The sequence below is a fragment of the Phascolarctos cinereus genome, unplaced genomic scaffold (genome assembly GCF_003287225.1).
Source record: "Phascolarctos cinereus isolate Bilbo 61053 unplaced genomic scaffold, phaCin_HiC Scaffold_7;HRSCAF=346, whole genome shotgun sequence".
NCBI lineage: Eukaryota > Metazoa > Chordata > Mammalia > Diprotodontia > Phascolarctidae > Phascolarctos > Phascolarctos cinereus.
This window is the reverse complement of record NW_027556180.1, coordinates 70,102,171-70,126,101: the sequence shown is the minus strand read 5'-3', so window position 1 is coordinate 70,126,101 and position 23,931 is coordinate 70,102,171. Positions and strand designations below refer to the sequence as shown.

The 23,931-nt window shown below is 36.1% G+C and overlaps 1 protein-coding gene across 1 annotated transcript in view; it reads left to right on the top strand.

Annotated features, from left to right (window-relative positions):
- XRCC5 (X-ray repair cross complementing 5) overlaps positions 1-23,931 on the top strand; it is a 120,264-nt gene that overhangs the window by 36,907 nt on the left and 59,426 nt on the right. The window contains 4 exon segments of the mRNA XM_021002776.2: positions 13,553-13,586; positions 13,589-13,748; positions 18,862-18,955; positions 20,862-20,931. Of these exon segments, the coding sequence (XP_020858435.1) occupies positions 13,553-13,586; positions 13,589-13,748; positions 18,862-18,955; positions 20,862-20,931 (358 nt within the window).

Below are 23,931 nucleotides of genomic sequence, written 5' to 3'. Positions count from 1 at the left end.
TGACAAGCATAAGAGGTTCTCTTGGATACTAGAGGCATTAGAAGTTAACGAAATTTATTGTAGTAAGTTATCAGTAATAACATGATCAGACCCTCTCATAGGAAAATCACCTTGGTAGCTGTGTGGAGGATAGACTGGGGCAGAGAGACTGATTAGGTTTGTATAGTAGTCCAAGGAAAAGTGGCAGCCAGTGGAGTGAAGAGGTGTAAGCAGACATACTGGCAACTGATGAAATGTGGGGTGAGGAAAAGGGAGGAGTTGATGACCTTAAGATTGCTAACCTGAGTAACTGGAAAGATGGTAGTGCCCTTGACAGAAACTGGGAAGAGAGAAAACTCAGAGAAGAACCAAAGCAACAAACATTAATATATCTCACTTGAAGAGAAGTAGCCAAGCCTTTTCTCTTAAGTGTGTTTAACAAAAAGTTAAATCCTTTTATACCTAGGGTCTCCTGTTTTTTTCTTGCCATTTTTCTGTGAATGATATGGTTCCTTGCTTTCTACATCCAAAGAAAAGAAGACATTTTAGTGAAATGTATTACAGTAATATCTGTTAACAAGAAGATCTGTTCCAGTAACACTTCTTCGTTAGAAACTTCTTAATTGAAAGTGAAAATTCAATAATCATTTCAATTCAATTTAACAGTACCTGTTATATGCAAGGCCCTGTAGTAGGCACTGAGGTGTGCTCCAGTGTCAAAAAAAAAGTGATTTCAGTATCAAACTCATTAAATGCATTAATAATAATGTTATGCCAGATATGTAAAATCTGTGCTTGTGAGTCTAAAGTACAAGGAGTGGGAAAGACAGTTGTGCAGTTTAAAATTAAAGGAGAGAACCAATCAGCTCAAGAAGTGGTAGAAGGAAATGCTTCAGGGCAGAAGGAATTTTATGTACTGGAAGAAGCCAGTGACATAGGGATGTAGACTTCTTTTTCTCTAGGGACTCAGGTAAGGATTAAATATATAACAGCCTCAGTGGAGTAGGCTCATGCTGGTCAAAGAAGTAAGAGAGTAGCCTGGAAGGCATGAAGCCATGTACTGGCCCTGCTTAAGCATGACTAAAACCACATATTTGCCCTTCTTAAGAGTTCTTTCAGTGATCCATGATGAAAAAATGCTAACTGCCTGTAGAGAGAGAACTGATGAACTGATGCAAATTGAAGTATAATTTACTCATTTTCTTTATTTTTCTTGCATTTTTGTTTTTAGTGACATAGCTAATATTGAATTTATTTTGCATGATTTCATATGTATAATTGATATATTGCTTGCCTTCTCAGTAGGTGGGGGAAGAGTGGGAGCAAGGGAGAGAATTTGGACTTCAAAATTGAAAATAAAGGAACACTAGAGTTCCTTCAGTTCCCCCTAAAATGACCATATCAGATATACCTTGAGAGCCAAGTTTGATTCTATGGTGCCCAGCTCCTTTTCTCCCCAAATTTCAGTAGTTGTTTGCTGATAATCTGAAATTTTGTTTAAGAATGGAAAGTCATATAGATAAATATGACATATAAATATGACATAAGTTATATAGATAAAAAGTTTAAGATGGTAAGGCCTGGCTAAGGTAACTCTTTAAAACAGGAGTCTTTACTCTTCAGTCTGCAAATTTAAAAAAAAATTGATAACTATTTTAATATAATTTGTTTCCTTTGTAATCCTGTATATTTTATTTTATGAATTTAAGACATTATTCTTGACAGAGGTGGAGACCTCTCCCAAATTCCCCTCCAAACAGCTTTAAATAGCACCTCAAAACAAATTCTGGAGTGGCAGAACCCACAAAAGGGTGAAACAGTTTTCAGTCCAAGACAACTTAGAAGGACCACAGGAAAGGTCTGTCTTACTTGGATAAAAGGGGAGCACAGACCAGCACAGGCAGTGTCTGGGTAAGTCATCAGGAAGCCCTGCCCCCAGCACAGGTCAGCAACTGAGGGCCTCTGTATCCCTGGTGAATCAGGCCAGTTGCCAGGGCCCTGACCCCTGGGAAAAGAACCTTGGGACAGTACCCCTGGTACCGTAGGAGCAGAGCTCAACTTTAAAAGTCAAGAAATAGACCAGAAAATGAACAAAAAACAAAACAAAAACCAGAAACCCTGACCATAGAAAATTACTATGGCAAAAGAGAAGATCAAACCAAAAACTCAAAAGAGGACAGCAGTGTCAAAATGCCTAGTTGTGAAACCTCAAAGAGAAATATGAATTTGTCTCAGGTCCAAAAAGAACTCCTGGAAGAACTCAAAAAGGTTTTAAAAATCAAATAAGAAGCCTATATCAGATTGTGCGCAGAGTTTGAGAGGGCACTGGGGAGGGAGGGAGAGAAAAATTTTAAACTCAAAAACTTATGGAAGTGATTGTTGATAATTCAAAATAAATTAATAAAAAAATCAGATAAGAGAAGTAGAAGAAAAATTGGGAGAAGAAATGAGAGTTATGCAAGATAATCATGGGAAAAGAGTCAAAGCTTGGTAAAGGAAGCACAAAGAATGGAAAAAGATGTACAAAAATTCACTGAAGAAAAGAACTTGAAAAGTAGCTCTCCAAATGGAAAAGGAGGTACAAAAGCTAACTGAAGAAAATATTACTTGAAAATCAGAATGGGTCAAGTGGAAGCTACTGACATTGATTTCATTATTGTTTGATTCAAACAATAAAATAAAATCAAGAGAATGAAAAATAGAAGAAAATATGAAATATCTCATTGGAGAAACAACTGACATGGAAAATACATCCAGGAAAGCCATGATCAAAAAGAGAACTTGGACATCATCTTTCAAGAAATTATCAAGGAAACTGCCCTGATATCCTAGAACCAAAATAGAAGTTGAAAGAATCCACTGATCTCCTCTTGAAAAAGTTCCCAAAATAGAAATTCTCAGGAATTTTATAACTAAATTCCAGAACTCTCAGGTCAAAGAGAAAATACTGAAAGCAGCCAGAAAGAAGCAGTTCTAATATCAAAGAGCTATAGTCAAGATTACATAGGATTTAGCAGCTTCTACATTAAAGGGGTGGAGGTCTTACAATATGATATTCCGAAAAGCAAAGGAACTTAGATCGCAACCAATAATCTCCTACTGAGCAAAACTTGAGTATAATCCTTCAAGGGGAAAAATGAATATTCAGTGAAGTTGAGGACTTTCAAACATTCCTGATGAAAAGACCAGAGCTAAAATTTAACTTTTGAATACAAGACTGAAGAGAAGCATAAAAAGGTAAATGGGAAAGAGAAAACATAAGGATTCAGTAAGGTTAAACTGTTTACATCCCTACATGGAAAGGTGATAGTTGTAACTCTTAAGAACTGTATCACTTTTAGTGCAGTTAGAAGGAATGTACATAGAGGGTGCAGGTATAAGTTGACTTTGGGATGATATTTTTAAAAAATTAGGGGTGAGGAGGATTGCACTGGGAGAAGTAGAAGGGAGAGGTAGGACTGAGTAAATTATCTCATGAGAAGAGGCACGAAAGACCTATTACAGTGGAGGAAAAGAAAGGAAGGGGGTGAGCATCACTTGAAACATACTCTCATTGGATTGGGCTCCAACTGGAAATAACATATACACTCAATTGGGTATAGAATTCTGTCTTATCCTATAGGAAAGTAGGAGGGGAGGGGACAAGAAAAAAGGAGGCTGATAGAAGGGAGGGCAGATTGAGGGAGTCTGTGGTCAGAAGCAAAACACTGGTGAAGAGGAACAGAAGGAGAGAGAGAAACAGGGAAAATAAGAAGGAGGGAAATACATAGTTAGTAATGATAACTGAATGTGAATGGGATGAACTCTCCCATAAGATGGAAGCTAAGAGAGTGGATTAAAAACCAGAATACTAAAATGTGTTGTTTATAAGAAACACATTTGAAGCAGAGAGACGTGCACAGAGTAGAGGTAAAAGGCCAGAGTGGAATATATTATACTTTAGCTAAAGTAAAAAAAAACAAAACAAAAGCAAAGATAACAGTTGTGATTTCAGACAAAGCAAAAATAGATCTAATTAAAAGATAAGGAAAACTGTATCTTTCTAAAAAGTACCATAGACAATGAAGTAATATCAGTATTTAACATATATATACCAAATGGTATAGAATCCAAATTTTTAAAGAAGTTAAATGAGTTATTGGAGGAAATAGTAAAACTGCTAGGTGGGGACCTCAACTTTCCCCTCTCAGAACTCGATAAATCTAACTGCAAAGTAAACAAGTTAAGGAGGTGAATAGAATTTTAGAAAATTTACATATACTAGACCTCTGGAGAAAATTGAATGGGGAGAGAAAGGAAGATACCTTTTTCTCAACAGTACATGTTACCTACACAAAAATTAACTATGTGTTAGGACATAAAAACCTCACAATCAAAAGCAGAAAGGCAAAAATATTAGATGCGTCCTTTTATAGCTCATGAAGCAATAAAAATTACACTTAATTAAGGGCCATGGAAAGATAGATTAAAAATTAATTGGAAACCATCTAATCCTGAAGAATGAGTGGGTCAAAGAACAAATCATAGAAACAATAATTTTATCAAAGAAAATGATGACAGTGAGACAACAAACCAAAATTTATGGGATGCAGCCAAAGCAGTACTTAGGGGAAATTTTATATCTGTAAACACTTACATTAAAAAAATAGAGAAAGAACAGATTAACGTATTGAACATGCAAATTTTAAAAGAAAAAGAACAAATTTAAAATCCCCAATTAAATACCAAATTGGAAATCCTGAAAAATCAAAGGAGAGATTAATAAAATTGAAAATAAGAAAATCATTGAATTAATAAATAAAACTGGCAGCTGGTTTTATGGGAGGGGAAAGAGCAATGAAATAGATAAACCATTAGTCAATTTGATTTAAAAAAAAGAAAGAAGAAAACCAAATTGCCAGTATCAAAAATGATCAGGGTGAATTCACCACTGATAAAAAGGAAATTAAAGCAATTATTAGAAGCTCTTTTGCCCAATTATATGCTAACAAATCTAACAATCTAAGTGAAATGGATGAATATTTACAAAAATATATAAGTTGCTTAGATTAATGAAAGAAGAAATAGAATATTTAAATAACTGTATCTTAGAGAAAGAAATTTAACAAGCCATCATTGAGTTCCCTAGGAAAAAAAGAACCAGATGGGTTCACAAGTGAATGCTAAATATTTAAAGAACAATTAATTCCAATGTTGTATAAACTATTTGGAAAAATAGGCAGAGTCCTACCAAATTCCTTTTATAACACATTTACATACCCATTAAACATATTTTCACATCAGGGAAGTTGTAAGTAAAAATTAAAACCAATAGAAGGAACCATCAGAAAGATGAAACAAAACTCAACAGAAGGTAAAAATAAGTGAGAGCGATTCGACTTCCATAGTTCTTTCTTTGGATGTGGATAGTATTTTCCATCCCGAGGCCTCTGGAGATGTCTTAGATTCTCGTAATGCTGAGAAGGGTTCAGTTTAACAATCTTAGTCATTGCATAATGTGGCCGTTATGGTGTACAAAGTCCTCTTGGTTCTGCTCACTTCACTCAGCATTAGACCATATAAGTTTTTCCAGGTTTTTCTGAATTCAGCCTGTTCATCATTTCTTATAGCACAATAGTATTCCATTACATTCAGATACCACAACTTGCTCAGCCATTCCCCAATTGATGGGCATGCTCTCAATTTCCAATTCTTTGCCACCACAAAAGAGCTCTGCTATGAATATTTTTGTACATGTGGGTCCTTTTCCCATTTGTTTGATCTCTTTGGGATATAGCCCTAGAAGTGCTATTGCTGGATCAAAGGGTATGCACATTTTTGTAGCCCTTTGGGCAGAGTTCCAAATTGTTCTCCAGAATGGTTGGATCATTTCACAACTCCACCAACAACGTATTAGTGTTCCAATTTTCCCATATCTTCTCCAACATTTATCATTTTCCTGTTTTGTCACGTTGGCCAATCTGATAGGTGTGATGTGGTACCTCAGAGTTGTTTTGATTTGCATTTCTCTAATCAATAATGATTTAGAGCATTTTTTCATATGACTATAGATGGCTTTAATTTCTTCATCTGAGAACTGTCTGTTCATATCCTTTGACCATTTATCAATTGGGGAATGGCTTGTGTTCTTATAAATTTGTCTTAATTCTTTATATATTTTAGAAATGAGGCCTTTATCAGAGAGACTGATTGGAAAAATTCTTTCTCAATTTTCTACATTCCTCCTAATCTTAGTTGCATTGGCTTTTTGTGCAAAAACTTTTCAATTTAATGTAATCAAAATTATCATTTTGCTTTTCATAATGTTCTCTATCTCCTGTTTGGTCATGAATTCTTCTGTTCTCCATAGATCTGATAGGTAAACTATTCTTGTTCTCCCAGTTTACTTATGGTATCAGCCTTTATATCTAAGTCATGAACCCATTTTGACTTTATTTTGGTATATGGTGTGAGATTTGGGTCTATGCCTAGTTTCTGCCATACTCTTTTCCAGTTTTCCCAGCGTTTTTCAAAGAGTGGGTTCTTATCCCAGAAGCTGGGGTCTTTGGGTTTATCAAATAATAGATTACTATAGTCATTGACTGCTGCATCTTGCATATTTAACCTATTCCACTGATCCACCTCCCTATTTCTTAGCCAGTACCAAGCAGTTTTGATGATTGCTGCTTTATAATACAATTTAAGATCTGGAATTGCTAGGCCACCTTCCCCTGCATTTCTTTTCATTAGTTCCTTTGATATTCTGGACCTTTTGTTTTTCCAAATGAATCTTGTTATTATTTTTTCTAACTCTATAAAATAATTTTTTGGTAGTTTGATTGGTATGGCACTGAATAAGTAAATTAGCTTAGGTAGGATTGTCATTTTTATTATATTTTTATTATATTAGCTCGGCCTACCCAATATTTTTCCAGTTATTTAGATCTGATTTTATTTGTGTGAAAAGTGTTTTGTAATTGTGTTCATAGAGTTCCTGGGTTTGTTTCAGGAGGTAGACTCCTAAATATTTTATAATGTCTACAGTAAGTTTAAATGGGATTTCTCTTTCTATCTCTTGCTGTTGGGCTTTGTTGGTAATATATAGAAATGCTGATGATTTATGTGGGTTTATTTTATAGCCTGCAACTTTGCTGAAGTTGTTTATTATTTCAAGTAGTTTTTTACTTGATTCTGTAGGATTCTCTTAAGTGTATCGTCATGTCATCTGCAAAGAATGATAACTTTGTTTCTTCTTTGACTATTCTAATGCCTTTAATTTCTTTTTCTTCTTTTATTGCTAAAGCTAAGGTTTCCAGTACAATATTGAATAACAGTGGTGATAATAGACATCTTTGTTTCACCCCCGATCTTATTGGAAATGCTTCTAGCCTGTCCCCATTACATATAATGCTTGCTGAAGGTTTTAGATATATGCTATTTATTATTTTAAGGAAGACTCAATAAATGGAGCTTTTCTTAAAATGATAAGTAGCATCTATCTAAAATCATCAGCAAGCATTATCTGTAATGGGAATTAGCTAGAAGCCTTCCCCATAAGATCAAGGGTGAAGCAAAGATGCCCATTGTCACTACTGTTATTCAGTATTGTGCTAGAAATGCTCTCTATACCAATAAGAGAAGAAAAAGAAATTGAAGGAATTAGAAAAGGCAGTGAGGAAACAAAACTATCTCTCTTTGAAGATAATATGATGGTATACTCAGAGAATCCTAAAGAATTAGCTAAGAACTAGTTGAAATAATTAACAACTTTACAAAGTTGAAGGATATGAAATAAACCCACATAAGTCATCAACATTTCTATATATTACCAACAAAGTCCTGCAGGAGGAGATAAAAAGAGAAATTCCTTTTAAAATAACAGTAGACAGTATAAAATACTTGGGAGCCTGTCTGCTAAAACAAAACCAGGAACTGTATGAGCACAATTACAAAAACTTTTCACACAAATAAAGTCAGATCTAAATAATTGGAAAAAATATCAGTTGCTTATGAGTAGGTTGAGCCAACATAATAAAAATGACAATTCTACCTAAATTAATTTACTTAGCACTATACCAATTAAGCTGCCAAAACATTTTATAGAGCTAGAAAATAATCATAAAATTCATCTGGAAGAACAAAAGTTCAAAAATATCAAGGGAATTAATGAAAACAGATATGAAGGATGGTGGCCTAGCTGTACCAGATCTCAAACTGTATTATAAAGCTGGAATCATCAAAATTACGAAGTACTGGCTAAGAAATAGAATGGTGGATCAGTGGAATGGAATAAGTACAGAAGGCACAGTAGTAAATGACTTTAGTAATCTAGTGTTTGGTAAACCCAAAGACCCCAGCTTTTGAGACAGGAACTCACTATTTGATAAAAACTGTGGGAAAACTGAAAACAGTATGACAGAAACTAGGTATAGACCAACATCTTACATTGTATTCCAAAATAAGTTCAAAATGAGTGAATGATTTAAACATAAAGGTGATACCATAACCAAATTAGGAGAACAAGGAATAGTTTACCTATCATATCTGTGGGGAAGAGAAAAATTTATGACCAACAAGAGATAGAGAGCATTACTAGATATAAGATAGTCAATTTTGATTGTATTAAAATAAAGTCTTTGCATAAATGAAACCAATACAATCAAGATTAGAAGGAAGGCAGAAACCTGAGAAACAATCTTTACAGCAAGTGTTTCTGATAAAGGCCTTATTTCTCAATATAAGAGAACTGAGTTGAATTTATAATAATACAAGTCATTGCCCAGTTGATAAATGGTCAAAGGATATGAACAGGCAGTTTTCAGATGAAGAAATCAAAGCGATCTGTAGGCATATGAAAAAATTCTCTACACCATTGATTACAGAAATCCAAAAACAACTCTGATGTACCACCTCACACTTATCAGATTGGCTAATATGACAAAAAAAGGAAAATGATAGGTGATGAAGGGGATATGGAAAAATTGGGACACTAATCCACTGTTGGTGGATTTGTGTGAACCAACCACTCTGGAGAGCAGTTTGGAACTATGTCCGAAGGGCACCCAAATTGTGTACACCTTTTTGATCCAGCAATACCACTAGTAGGTCTGTATCCCAAAGAGATTTTCTTTTTATTAATTTATTTTGATTTAGCAATAATCACTTCCATAAGCTTTTGAGTGTTAAATTTTTCTCCTCCCTCCCCAAGACTGCACGCAATCTGATATAGGCTATGCGTATACATTCATATTAAACGTTTTCACATTAGTGATGTTTTGAGTAAGAATTAGAACCCATAGGAGGAACCACCAGAAAGAGGAAAAAAAACACAACAGAAGGAAAAAAATGGCAAATAGTATGCTTTGATCTGCATTCAAACTCCATAGTTCTTCCATTGGATGTGGATAGCATTTTCCATCATGAGGCTTTTGGAGATGTCTTAGATCCTTGTATTGCTGAGAATGATTAGGTCTGTCAATATTGGTCATCGCACAATGTGGCAGTTACTGTATATAACGTTCTCCTGGTTCTGCTCACTTCACTCAGCATCAGATCATACAAGTCTTTCTGAAGTTTTACTACTCATCATTTCTTATAGCACAATAGTATTCCATCACAATTATATACCACAACTTGTTCAGCCATTCCCCAGTTGATGGGCATCCTCTCAATTTCCAATTCTTTGCCACCACAAAAAAAGCTACTATAAATATTTTTGTACATGTGGGTCCTTTTCCCCCAAAAAACATTTTTTAAAAGGGGAAAAGGACCTATCTGTATGAAAATATTTATATCAGCTCTTTTTGAATTGGAAAAGAATTGGAAATTGAAGAGCCACTCGTCAATTGTGTAATGGCTCACCAAGTTGTGGTATATGATTATAATGGAATGCTACTCTCCTCTAGGAAATGATGAGCAGGTATATTTCAGAAAAACTTAGAATGACTTATGTGATGCAAAGTGAAGTGAGCAAAACCAGGAGAACATTGTGTACAGTAATAGCAATATTGTATGATGATCACTTGTGAATAACATCTAATCGATATAATGATCCAAAATAATTTCAAAGGCCTCATGATGAAAAATGCTCTCCACTTTCAGAGAAAGAATTAGTGGAATCTGCATGCAGATTGGGACATACTATTTTTTTACTTTCTGTGTCTTTTTTTGTGGTTATTTTTCTTTGGGTCTGTGTCTTCTTTCATAATATGACTAATAAAGTAATTTGTTTTCCATGATTGAACATATGTAACTTATATCAAGTTGTTTGCCATCTCAGATTGGGGAGGAGAGGGAGAAAGGGAGAAGATTTTGAAGTCAAAATTTTTAAAAAACATGTTAAAAATTGTTTTTACATAAAAGATAAAATATTATTTTTTTTAAAAGACATCTTTTGGGGCCCATAGGCTTCCTCTACTGCCAGGGGAATCCATGCCACAATACTTTTTAAGAACTCCGTCCTTTAGAGCAAATAAGTGAATTTCTTTCCAGATAGAGATAGAGACTAGAGTTATGATTTCACTTATATAAAGAAAATTTCTTTCTACTAAAGCTGATTGCACCTTTGATGCAACTTATTGTTAGTCATTCATCTAGTGTTCATTGATTTACTATGTACTAAGGCTGGGGATACAAAGAAAGATTTATATATTTAAGATTTAGTGAATGTCCTAGGGTACTGGGAGGTGATTTGCCCAGAGTCTCAGAGCCAGTCTGGGTCCCAGGTAAGAACCAAAGCCTGGTACCTATGCAGAGTAACTAAGTTCTTATCAATGCTTGTTGGTTTCATTTGATTTGACCTGAACTCAGGTGCTCTATATTCACTCAAATAGGAAGAAAAATAGCTGCCCTGTTACTTTTTTCACTTTTCTTCATTTGATGAAATTATTAGAGTCATCTGTACAGCACATTGATCTGCTTAGAAGGATACCTTTCATTATCAGAAATTATTCTTACTGGGAAAAGAATATCTGGAATCTGTATTCATTTTGGAGTTGTGCTTTTAATCAAAATGATGAATTATGTTGAGGGAAAATGAAATGGGTCACATTCTCTGACAGAATTCTTTTTTTAAAAATTAATTTATTTTTATTTTTCAACCATCACTTCCATAAGCTTTTGAGTTTTAGATTTTCTCTCCTTCCCTCCCCGCCTCCCTCTCCAAGAAGGTGTGCAATCTGATGTAGGCTCTACATATAAGGAATTCTTAAACAAAACAGTACTTGCCATTGTGCCTTGTTCTATTAATCAATGGGATTTTTTTTTTTTGCTAATGAAGAGTGACAGAAGAGGACATTGGGCAGAAGAGATAGGTCATCAAGATGAGGAAAGGTTGCAGAAAGAAGAGACATAGGGAAATGAAAAAAAAAAACCCTGCAGTTTTGCCAGTGTTTAACTTCTTGGTGGGAATAGAGGCTATACAATTAACTATTTTTATTACACAATAACTTCATGATTTTAAAAATGTAATTTGGTAAATGTTGTCAAATGAGATAGCCTATCTAAAACACCCTGCAGACCTTAAAGAACTATTCCAGCTATTGCTATTATTTTTTTTTTTATCATAAAGGGGCTTAATATCCAGGGGATGTATTATTTGGGGTACCACTCACAGTGTATTATTTTGGGAAATCCCACTTGGCTGGGGAAGAGGAAGGGAAGATCGTTATTTTAGGTTAGTTTGGTGGTCGAGAATGATCTCAGCTTCCCTGTTGAGAGAAGATGCTACTAAAATATGCCATGCTCACCATTGAAGTGCCTTCAAGGCAATTTCTTGGACTTCTTTATCCAATAATCTTTTGACTAATCTGAAAAATGCCCTTCAGCCCATTGCTTTGCATGGTGGCCAAGACTAGTACCTGCTTAAAAGAGAAGAAATTTTGGACTGTGGGGTGGATTTCAGAGTTAATTAAATCTTACTCTTGCCCCGATTTCTTTTAGGTAATGGTCTTTTTGGCTACTTGGATTCCTTTGTATGAGTGACTTCCTGATTTGACTCACCTGCCCTTTATTTAAAACGTTACTTTTAAATATTCTTTAATGCTGATATCGGTTCCTCTTTTAGAAGTACTTTGTTTTGGAAGGTAGGGAAATAATGGTCTTTGAAAGAATTAGCTAGTTTATGTTGTAATTCTTGAACAATTTTCTTAAAAGAGGCCAAGTAAAACGTTTGTTTTCTTTCTGCTGAACTTTTGCTACTAGCTTTCATAATGCTGCTATTTGAGCTTCTCAGGGAAAGTCTTTCAAAATATATGGCAAATATTCTCTGTTGAGACTTAGATTATTAGAGTTTCTTCAGAACCTTTTGAGATAGTATTTTAGGAGAGGATACTCTAACATTGGGGATTGAAGGTCATGAGCTAAGATGATGTTTTTAAGCCCTGAGAGTCTGTGTCATTTTTGTTTTCTAATAAAATTATGCTCTGTGGTCATTGATATTTAAGAAGTGTGTGGGGGAATTAAAGAGGAAAGAAGAAAGTTGAATTCTGAGACAAGAAGATCAATGTTGATTAGCTGTCTTGGGAAGAGGAAACAACATGTAAAATTTCAAGAGAAAATTAGCACTTTGCTCCCATTTCAAGAGTAGCTTAGGCAAAAGGGTGTTTATTCTTGAATGCTCTTTATTTTAGCTTTAGTGACCTTTGAGGTGGGAGGGGGCAGGAGTACATAACAAATTACTCTACACTATAGGGGGAAAGTTGCCTGGGGGAATATTCTTAAAATACATTTTATTATTTAAACACTCATTTGTAATTGCGAGACTTTGTTTCCAATTTATGCTATTTTGAAATAACTGATGTTTTTACTGCTTTAAGATAGAGATGGTAAGTAGGTAGCCTTGTATCCCAGCCTTATCTTGGAACTTCTTACCATCACAGGTATAAACAATGGCCAAAAGGGCTGGGATTTTTCTCTCTTCAATTTTTTTTTTAGATGGTGGCTTATTTGTCTGTTTATTCAGAATAGAGTGCTAACTTTTATAGGCAAACAGTAGTACACAACTAAACTGTGCCCAGTGATCACAAATGTGGTCGTGGGGATGTTAGTCACAAGAGCACTGAAGAGCCTGATTTGAACTGAGCCTGGGATACTGCTTCCTACCACCTGCATCAACTCCCAGTGGTCTAGGAAATAGGGATAATGCTAGTAACTACTCAATTAAAAAATAATAATTTTACAGATACATTTTGGTTTTGCATCATTAAAATTTCTCCCAATATCTCATCTCCCAGAGAAGCATCCCATACAACAAATAATATTTTTAAAGAAAGAAAAAGGGGGAGAAGAGGGCAAAACAGCTAGCAGAACCAATCATTGAAATAGAAGAAGTCTGAAAATATATGTAATGTTCCACACCCGTGAACCTCCCGCTCCTCATATCTTTTTGGGGGGACTGTGCTTGTTGTTTATAACTTTGCAACATTTACTTTCAATTGTTTTATAGAAGTTCAGTATTTTTTATGTCATTTGCATATGTTATGAAATATGATGGTTTGGGGGAGTTCTAGGTTGAGAATCCCTGCTTCAGGGTAGAGATGAATTGTCTGGTGGTTGTTGAAGTGTGAACTGAATGCTCTCTAACTTTTCCCAACAGTGTCTGCTACATAGAGCTTTGCACCCCAATGATCCTCTCCTCCAATCCAGCCACATATCTGGGACATGCTGGGTCCCCCTGAGGAGGTGACAGCTAAGTGCCAAGCCCCTCTTTCCCAAATAAAAACTCTCTTTCCTCTGACTGAAGCCATCAGGAAAAGGGATCAAATAACAGCTCAGGATGTCTTCCAAGATGAGTAAGTCATTTGGTTGGTGCTGTCCTTGTTTTAATAATTCATTTCAGATTATAGTTGATAGGGCTGGTAACAGATCGACACTGAAAAATTGAAGTGCTGAAAATATGCCTGAAAAATTGAAATGTTCCACATAAAAAGTCCTTTTAGGACTTAAATAGACTCTCCAAGCTAAAATGTTGACAGCTATCTCACCATCATTGGTTTGTGCAGTTCAGTTAACTCTTCACTCACCATGCATAGTTCATCCCTAGTGATCCAAAGCCATGACCTCGCTCTGTGTACATCTGGGCTCTGAGTTTGCCTATCTGGCATCAGTGTTCCTTGGCTGCTGGAAGAATTAGTAACCTCCGAGTCTCAGATTCCAACCAGATTCTGTGTCTCTGCCTTAGACTATGTTGTATCCGAAGCAGCTGCTTGGCCTTGCTTTTAGGAATAGTTTTCTCTATTTCTGTGTGACATGTGACATGAATTTTTGGTATAATAGAGAAGCAGAGATAAAACTTATGGGTATCCCTCTAAGGCATCCTAAGTTGTACTTTTTCTTTTAACTTTGGGAGATATTGAGTGTTACATGGACCCTTTTGGTTGAGAGGGTAGATATCAGGAAAAGACAGACTCTCCCAAGGTCAGGGGGAGAAAAGTAGAAAGGGAGGATGAAAAATGTGATCTATCCCTAGCGATTTTTACAAGTGTCACCAGGATGTATTAATCATGTCATTAATGAGAAGCTCATAGTTTGCAGAGAGCAAAAAGTCAGATACAGTAATATATTTCTTCAAGCCTTTCAGTAGCTTTTAAGAGGCTACCCCTACCAGCACCACCACCTTATCAAACTCGTTTAGACTTCCAATAGTTTCCATTTAGTAAAGTAAATCATCAGAGTAATTTTAGACCATCTCAAAATGATTGTCTATCTAATAAATTCATTTGTTTCTCTAGGGCCTAGAGGAACAGAATATTGGCAGTCTTTTCCAGAGTTAGGTGTACTGTCTGGTGTGCTACATTTCTTTAGGCATCATGCTAGGACCTAGATATTTCTAAGCCTTTCCCTCCCGATCTTTTTTCTACTTTCCACTGATCAAGTGAAACATGTTGGTCACTCCCCCATCCCAACCAAGGAAGAGTTGATTCATTTTTCCTGGGCAATTTACAAAAATCCTAAGGGTTTAACAGTTTTTTGTAAATTATTTTTCATGTTAATATAGAAATCTTTGTATTTTCTTAGGAGTTTTTGTAGTTAATGCACTTGGGTTAACCAGAATAGAAATAGTCATGGGGTGTTAGAGTCTGTGCTGCATATGCCACAAAACACACAAAAGATCTTCCCACAAGATGCCAGTATTTCTCACCATTTATTCTTTTCATGATCTCTTCTCTGTGTAAGACCTTTTAATGGGAATATATTTTCCTTGTGCAGCCCTCTGGATTTAATATTTGGGGCTAGTTGAATGAAATGCTGATTCCTTCCCTTCCCAAGACCACCTAACCTAGCTTCATTTCAGGCATGTGTTTGATTAATCTGAGAGTGTGTGTTTTGTAAATTTTAAAGCTTCAGTTTGTGTTTTTATTACCTTCTGGTATTGTTAGGAAAAAAATGGGCCTTTTCCTCTTCCTCCTTTGATTAAAATGTAAATTAGTTACTTTAAAAAATCCGTTACCTACCCAAAACACCGTTAGTGCAGTGCTTTGATTACACCTTCTAATCTTTCTGTACCATTCCCTCTTGAGAAACTCATATGCTTGTATTCTTATTCTCTGCTCATTTACAGAGCTGTTGTTTGCCTACATTTCCTGAATGAATGTCAGAGAATTTTCCATGCATGTGTGCACTCCCCCCCCCCCCCGGAAGTACAATCATTCATTCAACAAGAATTTGTTTATTGAATGTCTGTTATGAACGAGGACCTGTGCCAGGTACTATGGAAGATACAGTCGTAGACTTACAGGATATTAGAGCTGAAAATGACTTTGAACATACTGTAGTCCAATCTCTTTATTATTTACATGGGAAAATTGAGACCCAGAGAGACAAGTAACTTACCCAAGGTCACACAGGCAGTAAATGTCATAGTTGAGTCTTCTAACTCCTAGTCCCATGCTGTTTCCTCTACACCTTTATGTATGCTCTAAAGGAATTTATAATTAGCAGCTCATATAATTTTGTCATAACTAACTATTGAATCATCCACCATGAAAGGAAAAACTGGCCAACAATAGCATATTTCTTTATCAATATTAGTTGTGCTATACATGTTCAGTCAGTTGACACCTAGGATTGGTCAGCATTTAATAAGTATGTGTGAAGTGTTTTGTTTTTTCTTTTTAAACCCAGTGTTTTATAGAAATGCCAAGAGTCTTTGAGTATTTTTTTCTTTGTGTTTGTCTCTGTACTTTATATTGTTATTTTTCACCCTCTTAGAAAGCACTGGTACTTTCAGGGATACCTTTCTTTTTCTTCCCCATCTTAAATCATTTTCTAGTTCTAGAGCGTGGTACTGAAGATAGGTCTGAAAGCACCGGGCTGGAGCTCATGGGGTTTTTTCCCCAAATTCTTTTCCTCTGTGATCCTGGTCAAATCATGTCCTGCTTCTGAGACTCAGTTTGTCCTCATCTCAACAATGGAGACTTAAACTACTTAACTCACAGGGTTGTTGTGAGGACTAGATACTCACACATTTAAAATCCTTTCTGTCAGCAAAACACTATACAAAATGTAAAGCAATATTATTATTAACATCAATACGAATAATAATGTCTTTTGGAATTTGGGATGTTCATACAGGTCATCATAGATCCTAGGATTCTTTTGTTTATTTCAGAAAGTTAAAAGACAACTAGAATACTATTCAGCACTATAGGTCTAGTAACTTATTAAAAGTTACTGTAATCTGAAAAAGTAAAATTTCTCTTCTTTACTTACAGTATGAATATGATTGTCCTTGAGGAAAAAATACCATTTATTGAACTTGTCTGTCAGTGAGGATATCTAGGTTCTGGTAATGGTTTCACTGCAGTATGATCTTGAGAATTCTTATTTCCCCCTTTACCACCACTCAGCATTTCCAAGTGTAAAAGGACTTGCTAATTAAGCTTTGTCCTTCCCTACCTCAGAGATCCTGGATAGTATTGTTAAATTCTGTCTCCTTTGTAAAGCTTTTTTCTCAGTCTCTCTAGGAATCCCTCCCTCACCTCTAGAATAGGCTTTCTTAACCTAGAGTACATGGACCTAAAGGAGGTCCATCCACTTGGATGGGCAAAAATAACCTCTTTATTTTCACTCACCTCCAACTGAACTTTAATGTTTCCTTCAGTTATGAATGTAAGCAACAAAACTGATTCTGAGGAAGGATCTCTAGGCTTCTGCCTGCTGTTAAAGGGGTTCAGGACATCAAATAGTAAAACCTCTTATTCTAGACTCTGTGCTCTTCTTATGCATTCTCTTTTAGTATGTGATTTTTGTGCATTTGTCTCATCAGCTCTGCTGTATTATAAGTTTCTTGAGGGTAGATGAACCATGTTTAATTTATGTTTGTATGCTTTACAGCACCTGACAGTGTGTTGTTCATTATAGCTGCTTAATAATTGTTTATTGAATGACTATAAAATGGTTTGACAGAGTTTACGAAATATTTCATGGCTGTTTATTAAACTTTATCGACCCAATTGTGAGATAGTCAGGTGACAATATCATTTGTATTTTCACCATTTTTTCCCAAGATCAAACCATTCTGTAGTCGTGAATGGATACTTTATGCTTATTGATTATATTCTTACTAATATAATTCACACTTAGGTGGTGATTTGATGTTGACAAATTGTTTCCTCCACAATTCTTTAAGGTAGATAGTATAAGCTGTAACAACATTACCATTTTACAGATGAGGAGATGTAAAATTTTCCTATGGCTAAGCCAGAATATGAACTCAGGCCTTGCCAACTCCAAATTTAGTGCTTTCTCCAATGTAATATATTTGTTCTTGGGTTTCATGTAGTTATTTTCACCCAAGGAGGAAGGAGGATTGGTATGCTCTGTTATAGTCCCATCACGTCACCCAATCTCTCCTCACCTTATGTGTCTCCTCACCCTCATTTCTTCTAATTTCTACTTGTTATTCCAAATTCTGGAAAGGGTAAAGGTGTTCTGATTTTAATCCCCCTATTTGGCCATAAGAGGTGATTCATTATTTAAATGTCAGTAACTTGCTTTCCTAGTGGCCTTTGTGTTATTTTTAGGATTACCACTTTTCTGTATATCTTTGATAGTTTAGTTTTTTACTCCACCTTGGGGTTTTGATGACAGTATGTTGTTTACAAATACTATAGTTTTGTTACTGATTACAGTTCTCATCCAGCCATTTTTGACAGTAAGCTTTATACCAGATTGATTTTGTTCACTGGGATTAAAAAAAAATCTCATGTTTTGTGCTCAGCAGCAGAAAAGAGATTATGGGCAGTGTCTTTGGATTTTATTTTTACTTGTTATTGACTGGTACTTTTTCTTTAAGATGTGCTATTAAAAGTATATGTGTTACTTGTAGGATTTTTCATCTTAGGGTAAAGTTACTTTAAAGATCATGTTAGAATCTAACCTAAAATTGTATTTAGGTTTGGAAAAGAAAAATTATAATTTCCTTTTTGAAAATGATTTTTAATAGCTTAAGGCCTCTATGAGAGTATTCTTGCATATTTAATTGAGGTTTGTCCAGCAGGTTTTAACAGCTTAAAGTAGAAGTTCATAAAGCTGTCATATCTGCTAATAGAGAGGATGGTTATTATACATAAAGGTCTTCTGTGTAGAGATATCTAATAGCTATCAATTCTGAAATGGAAACTAGCAAATAATATCTGAAAGGTAATGGATTCCTTACTTAAAAGTTAAGTTTCCATTACCTGTGCTTGCATTTTCATCTTTATAAGGGAGCCTTGATGTGAATGCTAATTGCAGTGACTATACTCCTGGGACACAAAGCCAGGGTTGCTGCAGCCTGGCAGCTAGGGGAGGTGGGTTGGGTAGGAAGAAAGTCCTTGTGCAGCTGCCTCTTTGTGGTGCAGTTATTCTTTTTAAGACAAAAGTAGAAAACCCAGATAACCAGTTTGTTTGTTTCTTTTCTAGCCATGAAGATGGCCCTGTGTCTAAAAAAGCCAAAACCAAGGAAGAGGAAGGCAACTTTAGTATCTCCAGCCTGGCTGAGGGCAACATTACCAGTGTAAGGTCTTGACTCATTTTGTTGTAGGTCTCTCAATTCTAATAGCCTTATCATTGGCAAATCACCTGCTCTCTTCTCATTCCTCATCTTTTAAAATACAAAAAAAATACTCTGCTTCTATCTTTCCTTCTTCTCTTTTCTTCTTTTTAATAAATATAGTTAGAAAATTATCCATACAACACATTTATCTGCTTGGAAGGGTGACTTTAGTATTGGAGATTATTCCTGTTAGGGGAGGGAGAGTCTGGATTTGTTTTTGAGTTGTCCTTATAGTTAGAATGATAAACTCTGTCCAGAGGAAAGTGACATTGGTCTTGTTTTCTAGCATACGAAGAATTCTTAAGCAAAATGAGGGTTGCCATGCTTCTGCTTTTTCTAAAACACACCATTAGTTCAGGATTCTTGAAAGTTGGAGGTTTTCCATGTTTAATGAGAGAGTACTTGGTGTTTGAAGATACTGCCTTTGGTTTGGTGGACATGAGGAACAGAGATGAAAGGAAGCTTCCTAAAGAGAAAGAAGTAGGAGCTGGTACTTACTATTCTCTTGAGAAGAAAGAAAAGAACAGACACACAAAAAACAGTAAGAATAGTAGACATTCTATAGTACTTGCATTGACTAAAGAAAGAGAAAAATTGGCAGTGAAAATGAGAAGCTTTTAAGTATTTATAGTATATTGTGAGCCATTTCTGCTTTAAAAATGTTTGATGGGAAATAATATTGTCACTTCTTAACTTCAAGGACAGCCATACCAGTAAAAAATTAATGTATATCATGTAATGATTATAAAAAATGAAAATTTATGTGCAATTTATGAATGTAGATTCACTTTGACTCCTATTTTGAAGGGAAAAAATGCTAGACCTTAAATCTCTGAGAGTTTGTCCTTCTGTTCTTTTATTTTTTTTCCCTTCTGTTCTTTTAGAATAATAGCTACAAAAGTAAACTAGAAACTTTCCATTAACACCATGTAGTAAAAATTTTTCTGCTGGAGAACCAAGCTGGGCATTCCACCTTGCATGCCATTCTGTGGGCTGAGTGGTTCCTATTCATCATTAAGGCTGAGAGCTAAGATAAAGGAACATAGGCATGATCTCGAAGTGCCATAAGCTGTGGAGAGGCGTGGGTTTTCAATTTGATGGCCCTCCAAGTGTCTATACAGTATGTTTTTTGACATTCCCGCTTTAGGAAAATGTCCAGGTTCAGCATGGCCAAACACTTTCCCAGAGTTTCAGTTGCAAATGTCAACACATGTCATCATCTCCCACCCTCCCCCGAAAGCAGGCATGTAAAGCAATGGTGCCAGACTCAGAAATGAGGGCCACTTAACTGTCCTCAGGATCCCTGTGGGCTGCATACTGACATTTAAAATGTAATGTTTTCTGTGCTTTATTGTATTGTTACTTGTTTTGTTAAATATTTCCCGTTTATATTTTAATCTGGTTTGAGCCACACTCAGGAGTGTTGTGGTCAACCTAAGACCTGCAGGACATTTGTTTGACATGTGATTTGGAGGATCACATGAACTTTGCCTTCTGCCTCAATCTGTAGAGCATCTTATTCCTAATTGTCTGGGTGCTGGGATGAGTAAGCAATCTGTGTTGCTTAGTCTTGAAGCCAAGCTGAGCCAGTTGGTTGCTTGAGTTGCAGTTGCCTCTGACCCTCGTGGAAAGACAGCCAGCTGATATAAAGGCAGTTAAATGGAAGCCCAGACTGTAGGATACTGGCCATATAACACTTCTGACTTTTGAACAGGGCCGTGAAAAAGAAAATAAATGGAAAGGCCTTTTTCTGTCTTCAATTTCACAAGAGCAAATGAACCATATTAAGCTATGTGTATTTCCTGGGGTGATGTTAGAAGGAGAAGGAAATTGGTCTGAGATGCCATTGTCTATGGGTGTATTTTAGGTTGGCAGTGTGAACCCAGCTGAAAACTTCCGTGTCCTAGTGAGACGAAAGAATGCCAACTTCAAGGAAGGTGAGTGGAGGCATCCCATCTGTTTTACATTATAGAGTAGCTATTTAATGGCATTAAAAGATTTAAAATCTTTTTTTTTTTTTGGTATTTGGTGTTAAGTGACTTGCCCTGGGTCACACAGCTAGTAAGTGTCAAGTGTTTGGTCCGAGGCCGGATTTGAACTCAGGTACTCCCGACTTCAGGGCTGGTGCTCTATCCACTGTGCCACCTAGCTGTTCCTAAAAGATTTAAAATCTTGACTGGGAGCAAGATTGAATTGTGATGTTTCATGTAGCACTTCTCTGTAAGGATCTCAAAGATTGTCCCTCATTAGACATACTTTATAACTAGCAAAAAGGGGAACTCCCAGAAGCTGCTATATATACTAAGTATTTGTTGATGAGTCACCATATTAATACAAATTATGGACCAGAACTTTGAACATTCAATTCAGTTTCCACCAAAGTCCTTTGGAGTCTTCAACTTGCCACTTGATAGTCCCCTGGAAATTTGGAATGATGCAGAATAGCACCAAGATGGTTTCTGTGACAGTTCTGGGAGCAGGTACTTTCTGACTTAATTCTGAGGATTTGACATTAGAAGAACCAGTTTAGTTTCACCCGCTGGGGTCAAATTCAAATAGAAATAGAAACCACTAATCCTGTACATAAAGATCTATGTGTGTTGCATACTTAGTTTTAAAACTTAATGTTATCTATCTTTTATTTATTTATTTAGTTAAATATTTCCCAATTACATTTTGATCTGGTTTAGGCCCTACTTGGGAGTTTTGTATGTTTGACACCTAATTTAATTCCTTAGTCCTGCCTTAGAGTGAATTTGAAACCAAAGCCCCCCTCATCTTGTCTTCCTCCCAGAACTGAGCTGTATTATCCTTAGAATTCTTCAGACCAGGTATGGTCCAGAGATTCCTGTCTTCCTGTACTGTTAACCAGCTCATTCTCCAGATGTAGCCTGGGTAAGATGTAGGTAAATAGTTTTTCCTCTCACTGCTTTCTGTCTCATGCTGAGCTACCCTCTACAGATAGTTGTTCACCATCATTGCAGGCTGGTGCTCATGGTAGCATTGTGTTCAGCTGTGCCTTATAGGGTCAGCCTTTTCTGTTCATTGTGTGGGTGTGAGTGGGGTGTGTTCTTTTCTTAGCGCTCTCAATTTATTTAACATACCCAGAAGGTTACTTTCTCTTTAGTTGTTATATAGCACCTAGCTTATCAAAATCAGTGTCTTGTGATAATTTTGTTTCTGATGGCCAGGCATGCCATTATGATATTGTCCAAAGGCTATCATGACCAGCTGAGTCTCACAGATAACATGCAGTCTCTTGAGTCCCATTTTGTTTTTGGTACAGGATCCAGAGGCTGACCTGAGAAGACTCTGATGCCAATTCCATCATGATTTTACCTTAGGAATCTTGGCAAACACTTAGAATTCTTCTTGTAGGTTGTGTAAAAATGGAGATAAGTGCATTTATGTTTGTTTCTAGCACTTTTATTTACAGTTGCTGTAAAAGAGAGCATTGGAGTTTTAGCTGTTAGTTAAATATTATAATGGATCTCTGATTTGTCTGTGTGGATACTATGTCCAAAGGTACAGATTACAGCCATCCATACCTTCTCATCCCATGTGACTCTTATCCATGTCTTCTTTTATATTTTCCACAGGGGGTACCCCCAATGTGCTGAGTATCTTCTTTTAGGTCTTTTAACATTAGATGGGTACCAGGTACCATTTTTGACAGGCTCTCTATTATCCTTGCTCTTCTGTGATCAGCCCACCTTCTGTCATATGTCTCTTTGATTATGCCAGTCACATAGTTAATCATTAGTACTATGCATTGACCTATGTACGCCCACCTTGCATCTCTGTATTGCCCTTTGGGTGACTTGCAGTTTTGATTCTTTGTAGATTGTGGTATTCAGTGAATCTTACTATATAACATCATCACAAAAATATTGATGTTAAAAAGGTGAGTTTTTATTTCAAAGAGAAACTTGAAGTTGTTGAGTCATTTCAGTCATGTCCAACTCTTCATGTCCCCATTTGGGGTTTTCTTGACAGAGATATGGGAGTGGTTTGTCATTTCCTTCTCCAGCTCATTTCATTTATTTATTTATTTATTTTTAGTTCTTTTTATTTTTAGGCAGTTGGGGTTAAGTGACTTGCCCAGGGTCACACAGCTAGTAAGTGTCTGAGGCCGGATTTGTACTCAAGGAGATGAATATTCCTGACTTCAAGCCTGGCACTCTATCCACTGGGCTGCCTAGCTGTGCCATCATTGTTGGATACAGTTTCCCAAGTGCAAATCACTCTGCTATTTTTCCTGCTCTGTTCTGGACCCAGCTCATTCATTGTCCATCTGCGGAGTCTGTCTAAGGTATATATCGGGGTGGGCGTAGATCTAGATACATAGGTATGGATATATATCTAAGATATGTTTGTGTATGTGCACATGCTTATACACATACACATCTAGATATTTATATATTTATAGCTATCTGTCTTATCTATCCATCTGTCCTGAGAAGTGAGCTTAACAGGCTAGACGTTAGGCTTTCTTCATCCACTTGGTTTTTCCTATGTGGCTTGTTAAGATGAGCTCTTATGAGTAATTATGACTATCATTTGAAAGGCTCTGCAATATGCTGGGGACTTGATACAGCCAGCATAATATTGTCTGGGAAAAGGAGCAGACAGACAAAACTAAATTCAAATAGAAAAGATAGTTTGAATTTTCAAATAAATAGCACTTTCCAAAGGCTATGATGAGAGAAATATAGTAAGGTTCATATGCACTTCTCCTGTCTTCAAGGATGGACAAGGGACATTTTGAGTCGCACATTGTGCTAGAACTAGTTTCACTAGAAGGGAGGATTATGGAGGAAAGAACAGAGTCACTACAGTAAAAGGCCAGTGAACTAGGTTGTCTTCTCTGTTTAGAGGGAAGTAGGACCTACTTGGCCTTTAATCACGAGATGTTTACTTCTTTTGATTGAAAAGTT